The sequence below is a fragment of the Spodoptera frugiperda genome, chromosome 16 (assembly GCF_023101765.2).
Source record: "Spodoptera frugiperda isolate SF20-4 chromosome 16, AGI-APGP_CSIRO_Sfru_2.0, whole genome shotgun sequence".
Lineage (NCBI taxonomy): Eukaryota > Metazoa > Arthropoda > Insecta > Lepidoptera > Noctuidae > Spodoptera > Spodoptera frugiperda.
Genome location: NC_064227.1, coordinates 5,195,537 through 5,208,689, shown reverse-complemented (window position 1 = coordinate 5,208,689; position 13,153 = coordinate 5,195,537). Strand labels below are relative to the sequence as shown.

The following is a 13,153-nucleotide window of genomic DNA, read 5'->3' as shown; positions in this document are numbered from 1 at the left end:
ACGCCTGAATCTCTAAAAACACCTTCAGAACTATTAAAGGACATCACACAAAAAACAAAGGTAGATAAAAATAAATCTGTAGCTCTTACATAATTAATAGTAGTTTCAACTCTAGGAAATATTGATTCTAATTTTGTTAATGTTCTTTAGGAACTTGAAGTATCTAAAAAAACAGATGAGGATAAAAAGAAACCTATAGAAGAAAGTATGAAGGTATTAAATACATTTCGTAATAAAAAAATATTATTTTGTCATAGTTATTGTAATTAAAATAATATTGTTTCGTTAGGACGATGAAATTAAAGTACAGAAACCACTAGAATCACCTAAATTGACAGAAACACGGTACCCATGGAGAAAACAACACTTAGAGGTAACACACACTACATACATACACTTACACTTACTCACACACACACACTTTACTGCACAAAAACTGACATCAAATAAAAATTAATAATAATATCAAAATAAATACTCACAATTAGCAAACGATAAAGTCTTGAATATATCATCAGGTACCGTCAATAGAAACTCCAGAACCGGAAAAGAAAGAGGAACCTCCCGTGGTTCCATTCTCTTGGCAGGTCATTCCTGAAATACCACAGGTAGAAATTATAACTATAGTAAATGAAATAGATAATACAAATGAAGTATCGGTAGTAACTAAACACTTTAGATCAGGCTGAACAACGCCATTAGAAGACACAATACAAACCAACATTACTTGAACTCCAGAGTCAACAGCGCCCTGGCGCAGGGCAAAGTCAGGTACACACACAGATCAATTCACCGCTTAAACTACACAGCACCACATAATGAGATTGGCCAAACGAATTCGAAATTAGATGAAATCTAGTGGTGCTGTAAATAAACAAGATCTAAATTTTAATACAGCTAAATCTATTTCCTAGGAACCTCCTGAATTCTTAAAGAAACGTATAGATTCAACAGTTGAGCCTAAAAAGGAGACAGACGTTAAGGTATTCGAATTAATTACAGATTTTAATTTAATGTTTATTAGTATGGTAAAAATGATAATACAACTAAAATTATAAATTCATAGGAACCTGAAAGACCAAAACAAAAGCCTTCTGAAACTACAATTGAAGCACAAATAGATACAAAACAAAAGGTAGTTAATTATAATTGACACTTAATTGATCATTTAAACACAGAAAAACCCTTTAATGAAAGTATTGAAAATATTTCTTAGGAACCTGAACCAAAACAAAAGTTATCTGAGCCTATTGTGGAACCAGTCAAGAATGGTACACTAGAACCAAAGGTATTTTCTTGTGTAATATCTTAGTATTATAAATCATCTAATGCAGTGGTAGTAATATCTAATTAAAATAATCTATTTTAGACGCCTGAATCTCTAAAAACACCTTCAGAACTATTAAAGGACATCACTCAAAAAACAAAGGTAGATAAAAATAAATTTGTAGCTCTTACATAATTAATAGTTGTTTCAACTGTAGTAAATATTGATTCTAATTTTGCTAATATTCTTTAGGAACTTGAAGTATCTAAAAAAACAGATGAGGATAAAAAGAAACCTGTAGAGGAAAGTTTGAAGGTATTAAATACATTTCGTAATAAAAAATATTATTTTGTCATAGTTATTGTAATTAAAATATAATTGTTTCGTTAGGACGATGAGAGTAAAGTACCGAAACCACTAGAATCACCTAAATTGACAGAGACACGATATCCATGGAGAAAACAACACTTAGAGGTAACACACACTACATACATACACTTACACTTACTCACACACACACACTCTACAAAAAAACTGCACAAAAACTCACATCAAATAAAAATTAATAATATCAAAGTGAATACTCACATTTAGCAAACGATAAAATCTTGAATATATCATCAGGTACCGTCAATAGAAACTCCAGAACCGGAAAAGAAAGAGGAACCTCCCGTGGTTCCATTCTCTTGGCAGGTCATTCCTGAAATACCACAGGTAGAAATTAAAACTATAGTAAATGAAATAAATTATACAAATGAAGTATCGGTAGTAACTAAACACTTTAATGATCAGGCTGAACAAACGCCAGAGTTAGAAGACCAATACAAACCAACATTACTTGAGACTCCAGAGTCAACAGCGCCCTGGCGCAGGGCAAAGTCCCCTCAGGTACACACACAGATCACCAACACGTTCACCGCTTAAACACACACGCACACATTCATTCAGCACCAGGATTTTGCATAATGAGATTGGCCAAATGGATTCGAAATTAGATGACACGTTTTCATAACAAACAATAATTTCTAGTCAATGAGTCGACATGAGTTTGTTATGAAAATATGTCATCATACGCTTGCAATGCAAAATTCGTACACATCGTACGGTCGCCAATAATAAAATTTACTGTATAGGCTGAAACGACTGAAGGCAAAGACGAAAGTATGCAAGCTATTGAATTACCACAGCCCGCTTATAGCAGCCAACCTCGAACGCCTGAAGAGGTATACATGAGCACTCACAGTGTATGCACAGGATATTTGCACAATGCACAATGATATTGTCTAAAGGAGTGGTAGAGCACATGCACAAGCACTTAGATTTCGTCAAACTGCACAACTGTCGTAGAATCTTCTAGATCTATTACACGTAGAATTAGTTGCATTGTTTCGTAGTTCTTTTGTAGTCGACAATTCACTATTCTTTGTAGATTTCCTTGGAGTATTCCAGAGAGCAGTTTGGATTGTAAATATGTATAAATAGATGCACATAGTAGACAGTAGTCTCGTATTTAGTTTAACAATTTGTAAAGCAATGTTTGCGAGTTATAACCAAGCACCTACTACTCTAAATTAATAGAAGCATGATGTAGTTTCCTCACATTTCCTGCTTCCGCTTCAGCTTTTAAAACACTTCAATGTTTCAATGTATTATTTTATATTTCTAGCGTTTCGGTAAGTGTATATAATTGTGATTTTTTTACACGTAATTGTTCTCAACATCTGGGCCTCGAAGCTCAATCTAGAATCTAGTTTTAAAAACTTGTCATTTTGTTTTTTAATTTAAATTTTACCTATTACTTTTACCAAACTATTTTCGACGGTAAGTTACGTAACATCTAGATCTGAAATCAAATAGTTGAGCTTTCAGTGGGGCCATTATTTTTAGGTACAGCAACAGGAAAAGTGTCCAAGAATATAACATCTGTTACAAAACAAATATAAGTGCTTTAGTTTCGTTTTTATGAGCATTTTTGTGAAGGGCAGTAGACCGCGCGGGCGTAAACATTTTTCTTCGTTTAAATTTTCGCGAACTATGGATCAGTTATTTTAAACATTCCGAGTATATTCCTTTAGTTATTCAATTATTTCATTAATTACTTTTCAAAATGAATCGCTTCTTTGGTAAATAGTTTCTTTACTGTACTTTCTTTGTTCTATCAACAGTTTATCGGGAGAAACATTAATTCATATTTCGGTATTAAATAAACATTTGACTTACAGAAAGTCGCCGTTAAGGAAGAAAAGGTCGAAGAAGAAGCTAAGAAGGCCAAGGTCACATCAGTCAAGAAGAAGGCTGAGGATCTGCCTGAAATTGCTGATTACGACCGACCTGAACTTGAGAAATTCGAAAAGATGGACTTCACACCTTCAACCAAGGACAAACCGGATAAGGTAATGTATACCTACAACGATGGGAAACAAACTAATGGGGAATGACCTTGAGAAATTCGAAAGAGATATCTTAATACTTCAATATTATTTGATCATGAACAGCCTGCGCCAAAGGTACCTGAAATCAAGGCACCAGAGGAGAAGCCTGCAGCACCTAAGATCGAGGTCATCCGTGAGAAGTCACCGAAACCAGAAATGCCAAGGAAACCCTCACTTGTACCTGGTGCACCAGTCGGTAGACGTGGTTCCCTCATTCCTCCACCAGAGGAGATGGGAAGACGTCCTTCCCTTATCATCAGCGACGAGGTATGTAACATTGCACTTTATCTTAGTAATAAGTATTTACTAGATTTATTTTGTAATGTTTTTGTATTTGGATACAAAATGTCTCCATTTTCAGTAAAGGTATGAAGTTTTGTAGACCTTAATGTACAATTGTGCCGTCTTAGTACTAGACACGTTACAATTCCTATAAAGCGCTGGCATCAGAATCACTCTTTGAATATGCAAGCTTTACGGCTGATAGCACATTTGCGTTTGAGTCACAGTTATAGCATTTTGCACTTTATTCTAATGGTATTCTGGTTCTTTACTTGAAATCAATGATTGGGACATTATTTTTCAATCTCAATTCAGACACAAAATAATCAATTATAGATTTGTGACTTCTAACCAGACTACCAACGATGAGCATCATGAATTTCTCTCACATTTAGCTGCATTTGTATCAAAGTCTGCAACTTTGGAGCATGATTCTTTCTAACCAATCGCGTGATATCTGCAATCAACGAGTGATTTACACGGATGTTGGCGTCTTTTCACAAAGTAATTTTAGTCCCTAGTAGTATAGACCCTATTCTCTCAAGCCGAACCCATAACACGAATGCATAGACCCTTCAGAAAGACATTTTTCATAATCGTCTAAGGCAGATGACGCTTGTACCACGAACGCTTTAGCCGAGGAACTTAGAGAATGAGTTGGTTTACAGTGGAGTTGAGCTTAGATCCATAAATCCTTGCTTCTAGATTAATCAGAGTATAGCAATGTCACAGCAGATACTTTTGAAAACATTGATATTGAATCGTGATTGTAGCGATATTAAGACCGTGCAAAACATAATCCACAGGAGAATAGAAAACTAAGACCCGGTGAGGTGATCGAAGAAAAGAAGGTAAAAGATAAAACGCTAAGAATTCTAAATGAATGTTATATTGCCGTGACAAATTCTTAACTATATCTGTATACGGTATTAATGCATTTGCATCCGACGCGGTTTAAACTGTTTCACACGTAATACTGGATAATCACATGAGCCTTGGAGAAATATTCAGAACACAACCGTTATAAGCATTGGCGAATGTAATTATCCAGGTTATATCTGTCTAAGAAACGTTTTGTCGTCGAAAGCACAGAGCTAAAATGCACAAATTTGTGGAGTACGCACACACAAGATAAACTGCACAGCTTGTTAGCACGTTACGCACACGAAATAATGGTCAGAGATTGGTCGTGGTCGAAGATATTTGTTACAGGAATGGTGTGCCTAAAGAGGCTTTTCTTACACACTACAATAATGAAACGGACACTAACACGAACGATTAACACGAAGGTGATGCAAACAGTAATGTAATAACTATTGCACAAGCTCGCTAGGACATTGCACCCAATAATGAACTAAAGATAGGTTTTCCAAATAGCCCAGGTTCGGCAGCGGAGACTTAGGTCCTTAGGCTACATGTTACATATGGGATTATCAATGTTTTTTAAACAACAGGTCAAGAAATTACGTCCCGGCGAAGTATTAGACGAGAAAAAGGTGAGACCGATTGGATCTGGTCAGTTTTAGGTGGTCGCTGCTCGCTTTTGCAAAGCACTTTTTGTCTTTTTTTTAATATATAATTTTTCTTCTATTGTTACATACATTTACACGGACGACCTTTACTGTTAAGTTTTAAATAGAAATAAGTTTTTTACAGGGAAGATTATTGTGATAATTAGTTTTTTTACCACTTTAGAATTGTTAAGACATCAATTCATGTCCCCCACTCCCCTCAAATACATCGCTGGACAGTATGAGTCCTAGCGAACAATTGGTTTTTGTCAAAAAAACAAATCAAAAAGACAAAACACACAATCTTCCTTCCATTCACATTACATTGTTTTCCCCTTTTCAAAATCTAGCGTCTTCAATAGCTTCCAGATAGCTACTTTTAGCCCCTTTTAGTCGCTACCTCTACAACGTCCACTCTTTTAAAATCTTTTTCTTTTTAGATGTTCTATTTAGAATTAGATCTAGAGACCGCTTTGCCGACCAGCGGGTTTACGATGTGACAGAGCATCGCTGGGTTTTATCTTTTTAAATGTTTATGAGGGAACCGAGCTACAGAAAAGATCAGAAAGCAATATTTATGACACAATTTGTGGCTGAATGAATGGGGAATGTCAAAATTAGACTCAATAATCTTCATTCATTTGCCGGGAATTTTAAACAGTCTCGTTCCCCTCATCGACAAAGCTTTTTAGATTACTTTTAGAATGGCTTTTCCAATAACTAATTTTATTTTTTAGTTTTCCACTAACCATTTTCTAAACGCACTATACATTTTACTCTCACTTTTATATTTAAGCAACAATTTTAATAAAACAATACCTTACTGACTCGCATTAATGGATGTACGCGAAACATGTAAATGCTTCGAGAATACTCCATAGTGGTAAAAACTAATTACTTTAAGCAATAATTTTATAATTATTATTAATGACGCACACAGATTCACACTACACACTAACACATTCACATCTGACACTACTACAACACACGAACAGAAACACATAATTAACTTATAAGCACTCAATATGTACAGAAATTTATAATAATGAGCACATATAACAGAGAATGTTTTTACTAAAACTTATACTTTTTTTCCAAAAAAGAAACGCGCCAGGCCGGGTGAACTCTCCGAAGAGGTATATAAGAGTGTGGAAAACTATCTGTTTAGAATATACATGTTATAGAGAAATATAGATTCGTGGCTAACATAGATATTTTCAAAGTGATTAATGTTATTTTTTTCCAAGTGAATAATTCTTTCATTTTCGTTCGTAAATAATATCAGATATTCTATGCGACAACAAACGGCATAGATGAGAAAACCTTCATTTATATGTTATATTTCGATCCGGAATTCCTATTTATGTTTTGTCAATAAATTAAAGCCAGTGCTACTAACACCTTGTCATTCTAACACTTTATTAAACGTTTAATGAGAAAATAAATTCAAATTATAACAGACATTTAAAATCTATGCATGTTGTCCTATTAAAATCCAACATTTAAAAAAGAAAAATAATTTATCGAACTGGATAAATAGATGGCGTTGAGCTAAAATTAGGAGAATGTGTAACAAATGCCAATGTATTTATCGTTTTCGATAAAACTGTATTTAACACGTAATAACATGCGTTCAAAACAACGCACGCATTAGTAACATATAAATTAACAATTTTATTAAACTTAATGTGATAATAAACGCTAAATTAATGGCGTGCGGCAAAGATATTTATTGCTGTATTGTTTAATTGCATGGAAACCAACAATATATTGCTTCAGCACTTAATAACAGTAAAAATATCACATGATACTCGTACCAGAGCAACATCTATGATGACCTTGAAGATGCTTAAATAATTTCCACCAGTTACTACAAAGTCTATAACAATAAATTGGATCATGGATGTTACTCGTACTTCTAATAATCATAAAGATGCCACAAAATGCCTCGGAGATTTTAAATTCAATGTAAACATCACAGAACACAGTTTCGAATTATATAAAACATTAATTATACGAATGAAATATATAGAAACGGTAGCTAAACAAAGATTCTATAATTACTAATGAATTTAGTTTGGAGCCAACATTTCTGTTTCTATGACGCAAATAAGGCGATAATAATGTCAACTTTGTGACTCATAAGGGACATAGGAAATGCATTAACTCACGACACTTTTGTAACGTCGAATTTCAAATATGAAACTACGTAGGTGGAAGAAACAGATGAAAGACGAATACCTAAGTTCCAACTTACTCAAAATGATAAGACTGAGAATAGAAATGACAATAAAGATGATATAAAACATTCCAAGGTTAATACAGAAGTAAACATTACAAAAGAAGTAAACAACAAAATAAAAAAAGAAACAAAAACAATAGCAATTAATAAAGTAAACGCACCTGTTACTGGTGATAACGCGAAGGCAGATGGTGCGGACGGGTTTAATGAAGCAAAAGTGAGCACAATCGTGCGCCAGGACGCACGTACGCTCGTCGTCGTTATGATTGATTGTTATTTGTATAAATATGACTGTAGTAATTAGGCCAAGACCAAGTCCACTGATCTTGAAATATTCTCACCCCTTAACTGCCTAAAGTTGCCAGATCGTCTGAATTATGTACGTCGTATGTTGTTAAAAAGATATACGTCTCGATATTGATTAGTAGCAACATTGTTCACACCTGAAATAGAACGGAAAAGATTGATTGCATTTGAAGTGTATCGTTAATTATAATTGTGGCAATGTAATGACAATATGAATGTGCATTAAAATGTCTAAAAATAGATCGGAATTGTTAGAAGATATTGGGTCAACAGAAAGATACAGTTTTAAAGACTAGTAAAAAGGATGTCCTGTTTAAGATAAAATGTATATTGAACATTAGGACACGTGTCACAAAAGTAACACAATCAAGTTGACTAAAAATAAGTAAAGTTAAGGAGATGAACATTAATACAGTGCATTCAGCTACCAATTATATTAAAACTGGTAACGTTAAAAATTGTACTGATGATGTTAACATATTTGATAACAAAACGATGTTAACAACACCAAACATAAATAATGTGGCTATAAATAAATGCAAGGACGGTCCACAAATAGAAATAAAACTAATCTTTGATTGACATTATGGTCATATAGGAAATACCTAAAACGCGCGTGGGTTTGTCACGGGCGACTGAATACTGAGCACCGACAATACCTTTCCATTGGGAAAATTTGGCAAGGGTGGTGATGCCGATATATTTGGCAGTTAGTTCCTCAAATTAATTTGACGAGATGCTTTTACCAAGACTCGGTTTACGAAAGTCAGTTACTAAGGATGTTATTAAATGTTTTGGGATCGTGTGACAAAAATACATATTACAGTAAATGTCCATAATGAGAACAATGTATACGCGAAATCAACGCAATCGATTTACCAAAAGAGATAACACAAAATTACAAACGTCGCGGAACAAGAGTACCAAATCAACAGGTAACATTCAGACTGCCGTTCAAAATTTGTCGGCTCGACAGTAATGCAGGCGCTCTCGACACCGACTCACTTGCCAACTATGGCAATGATGTGAACAGAATGCATTAATACGAGGGTGCCAATCAATCTTTCGATCTTCTTGCGCAACCCCTCAATCTTATATTATTTATTAATCTAGACAAACACGCGCACACAGTTTGTCTCCTCGAGACAACTGCAGTTTGGCTGCGACATCCATCTGATTGTTTTAATATTGACCGACGTCACACTGCCGTCAGTGCTACCGTTATAGGCAAGCCAAAAGTTGGAGTCATCCACAGTAGGTCAACAAAAACCCATTGACCTTAATTGCAGGTGTCAATTTAAGAAAAATGCTGACAATTAATCATTGAACCGTAACCGAGAGCTTCCGAGGTTCAAAGCCAAACAGCGACAAAACATGGCGGATCGTCGGCGATAACTTCATGTGTATTATTGCGTATATTAGTAACGACGTTCAAGAACAAGCTGCATGGATGGCTCACCTTAATCTGATAATTAATTGTATTGGTCTGCTGATTTGTGCTGTGCACAAATAGCCGCCCACCGCCCCCGCGCCCCACCATTGCCAGGCGACCATGTCTACACGACCCCTTCTTCAGTCTTTTGACATTCGCGCCCATTTTTACATGGAACGACTAACGAACTGCCCCAAATCGAAATTTCACTAAACGACTCCAAAATAATACAAGAAAACAAACAGCAAGGTGTAACACTCTTAATCTTAAAAAATAATTTTATAGCATTTAATTGTAAGCTTTTTTCCATAAATATGGATGATCCGAATGAAAGGAAGGAACTTTTGAAACTTTTGATTGTTTTGCAAATAGTATTAAGTGTTTAAGTTATCATGTGTAAGCATAAAGTTAAACTGTGATATAGTGTGATGTAATTATAGACGATTGCTTTTTATATTATTATACGAGAGATTTGATAGTTTTGTGGCATCAAAGTGATTATATGTGATTAACAATGGCGGCGGTTGCTAAAAAACCGGCTGCTGGTTTACCAAAACCTAAACCTACGGGTGACCCGGTAAGTATAAGACTGTTTTTGTTCAATGTTTCTCAATGTCCTGTATCATCCAGAGGTCATTAAATAGTTCCAAAAATGACTATAGCTATAGAATTATGACGTAAATTAGTATCTAGTTCAAAAAATACTTCAATAACAGTAAAACCTTCATGCAATTTTCCAATTGCATGAAGGTAATGCAACGGTTGGTAAGAATATCCATTCAGATTATTTTGACGCAATCCCAAATTACGAAGCTCCCGTTATGTCGTCATAAATCAGTTATTACGATACACCTGTTAATTATTTCATTTAAATCAAAATGCATTCCAAGGAATTCATAATTTAACGCCTACCTGCGTCGATTTTAGCTGTAGCTAATACTGCGTTGCGTAGGCTATAAATCTTTGTTCTGGATAGGTGACTTATTAGTACAATCATGATCATGATGTACTATTTAATATGAACGATAGTTTTTATTTCTCATCTGTTAATGTCTTAGTTGGTCTAGTCATCGTTAACGTGACTGCTGAGCTAAAGGGTTCAAGCTAGTAGTCAGAAAAGTCACAATTTGCCAAATTCTGAGTAATTGATGTCATATATTCTATTTCATTTAATAATCTATTAATTTTATTATAGGTGTATCATTTGAATTCATGTGAATCACCCAAGGCCCGAAAATGCCAATAAGTTCACCACTATTATTTATTATTATACAAAGTAGGATTCTACATAAAACAATGAAAAATTTAATAGTTCGATATAGTTACAAATAAATCAAATTTTATTAGACAGCCATTAATTAAATTTGTTTTGATCCAACACAACAATGAAGATAAAAGTATTGTTGGCACAACTTTGATAGATTATGATCAAACAGTAAATCTTGCTAGGAAGGATCGCATTGTCAATAACAGACATGTTGATAGTCTTATAGATTTAGTGGCAGCAAGTGCGGCTGTTTAACACAAGGATTATATATAAATAATTGATGATACAGCAAAACTGATAAAATCTCAATAACTTATCGATGCCAAAACACTAATCTAACTAGTCAAAGAGGTGATAGACGATGTTGTTCCTATTAGGGATGAAATATGATAATATGATAAACTTTAGCATTTAACAGAAAACGGTGAAGACATATTATATGTGAGCACTTGCGCTACATACATCAGGAAGTCCAGATCATTGTCAGGTCATTTGGCTAGCGCTCATAATGTACTACAACTGTCATAACATTCTAATGTATCATCCATTTTACCGACTAGTTACCAACGAAGCAATTTTTCAATCTATATCGAGCTGGATTATATCATTTACAGAACGTTTTAATGACCTTTGATGATTACTGTAATCTGTTTTATGTTCACCATGATGAAATTAATTCTGTTTTATTAATATTATGCCCTTTTCTTGGGCTTCATTAATTAAGGGAATTAGATTATGGTGAAGATAATTACGGATATTAATGTCAATTAAATCTCTCAATGTTATTAGTGTGATATTGAGAAAGTACTTTGTCATTGTTGATAATACTCCCTTTTCATATTTGTCTGTTAACGAATTCAATACTATGAATCAAGTGAAGTAAATGGATTTCAACTTAAAGTAGAGCCATTTAACAATTTATCAAAAAATCATCATCACCTTTTAGAAGTTTAACGATGAAAAATAGTCATCCTTAGTATGGATTTAACTAGCATATTAACGTATTTTTTATTTTTCCAATAAAGGTTGAAGTTTGTTTACTCCACAACTTTTATGTCGATTTTAAAGTGATTAACCCATTTGCAATAATATGGCAAGACAAAAAAAAACTCACATTACTTTGATGATGTAGCGACGAAAATCCGGAGACGCCAGAAGGCCGTCAGTGCAGGATCTTGAAGATCTTATCAACAAACCCTCAGTGCCTCTCAAACCTATTGGAAATGAGGGTCCACCGGTCATCGTCGATGTCCAAGAAAGTTACTCTGCTGTTGAAGGTCAGTAATTTAGACAAAATCTCGTTTTCTACACTCAACAAAACATATCTATCTATTATTAACATTTTTATATCTTCGTTTCTGATGATTGTTTCAATCCCATAACCAGATCAAACCGGCTACCTCACTGTACAAGTTGAAGGTAGCCCAGCACCCACATTCAAGTTCTATAAGGGTGTCAGTGAGATCATCGAAGGTGGTCGCTTCAAGTTCATCACCGATGGTGACACTGGTCTCATCACCCTCTGCATGAGGAAGGTCAAGCCTAACGATGAAGGAAAATACAAGATTGTGGTCAGCAACATCCACGGCGAGGATTCAGCTGAGATGCAGCTTTACGTATCCGGTAAGTATTGAGAAAAAGTACTTAAAAAGATCAAAGTAGATACAGAAAACATTTACGGTATAATGCAATAAAATGTTAAACAGACGCCAGTGGTATGGACTTCCGTGCTATGCTTAAGAAGAGGAAGTACGCCAAATGGGGTGAAAAGAAAGAGGATCCCGACTGGGGAGACCTCAAGGAGACAGAAAAACCAATCCCACCCCTCAAGAAAGTGGAAAAGGTAAGGTGTATCTTAATTTTAGAATTACATTCCAAACTAAATCTGGTATATCAATCAACAATCATTGGATTGTAGAAGATGGTGATACTAGTATAAATGCTATTATATAAAACGATATAAATAAAAATGAATTTAAAAATAATGACGCAAGACAATGCAGACCATAATTAGATCTTTAGACGAGCCAAGAATAGAAACGCCAATGATATTCACATACATCAGGATGAAATTAGCTCTAATATGCATCTACATTGTTTTGCAGTCTATTTAAAACGAATTATAAATAAAGAGACAGCTCCATCAGGCTAAACATATCCAAGTTTGAAGTTCAAGGAACTAAGAAATGTTTTAAACAATGTTTCATAATAATTTGTGAATAACCATTTACTTATAGATATTGTATATTCTACGCCTTGGAATATATGCTTTCTTTAAGTAGAACATTTTGTAGCTGCGCTACTTGATTTTATGTAATAAGTTTTATTCAGCTTCCTTTTAGTATTTTATTTAACCAAAATGAAGATGGAAAATGTCTTAATGCATTATGATGATTCTAGTTTATTGTCTATTA

The 13,153-nt window shown here is 34.4% G+C and overlaps 1 protein-coding gene and 1 long non-coding RNA gene across 14 annotated transcripts in view; one reads left to right on the top strand and one right to left on the bottom strand.

Annotated features, from left to right (window-relative positions):
* LOC118280584 (uncharacterized) overlaps nt 1-9,985 on the bottom strand; it is a 50,515-nt gene extending 40,530 nt beyond the window's left edge. Inside the window, exons 1-3 of one of the 4 annotated variants that reach the window (XR_007706128.1) lie at nt 8,646-9,985; nt 7,896-8,177; nt 523-594 (exon numbers count right to left, since the gene is read on the bottom strand). This is a non-coding gene — a long non-coding RNA (uncharacterized LOC118280584). Of the gene's footprint in view, nt 1-522; nt 595-1,895; nt 1,968-7,895 lie in introns of all 4 variants that reach the window. The other 3 variants (XR_007706127.1, XR_007706126.1, XR_007706125.1) reach the window with 3 other exon arrangements.
* Nucleotides 1-13,153, top strand: part of LOC118280582 (twitchin) — a 141,390-nt gene that overhangs the window by 53,894 nt on the left and 74,343 nt on the right. For 7 of the 10 annotated variants that reach the window (XM_050699464.1, XM_050699468.1, XM_050699467.1 and 4 more), the window contains 13 exons: nt 1-60; nt 151-213; nt 290-373; nt 1,892-1,981; nt 2,060-2,155; nt 2,401-2,490; nt 3,490-3,660; nt 3,763-3,966; nt 5,436-5,477; nt 6,596-6,628; nt 11,872-12,016; nt 12,126-12,362; nt 12,446-12,582. In XM_050699464.1, the coding sequence (XP_050555421.1) occupies nt 1-60; nt 151-213; nt 290-373; nt 1,892-1,981; nt 2,060-2,155; nt 2,401-2,490; nt 3,490-3,660; nt 3,763-3,966; nt 5,436-5,477; nt 6,596-6,628; nt 11,872-12,016; nt 12,126-12,362; nt 12,446-12,582 (1,452 nt within the window). The remainder of the gene's footprint in view (nt 61-150; nt 214-289; nt 374-1,891; nt 1,982-2,059; nt 2,156-2,400; nt 2,491-3,489; nt 3,661-3,762; nt 3,967-5,435; nt 5,478-6,595; nt 6,629-11,871; nt 12,017-12,125; nt 12,363-12,445; nt 12,583-13,153) is intronic. The other 3 variants (XM_050699471.1, XM_050699470.1, XM_050699472.1) reach the window with 1 other exon arrangement.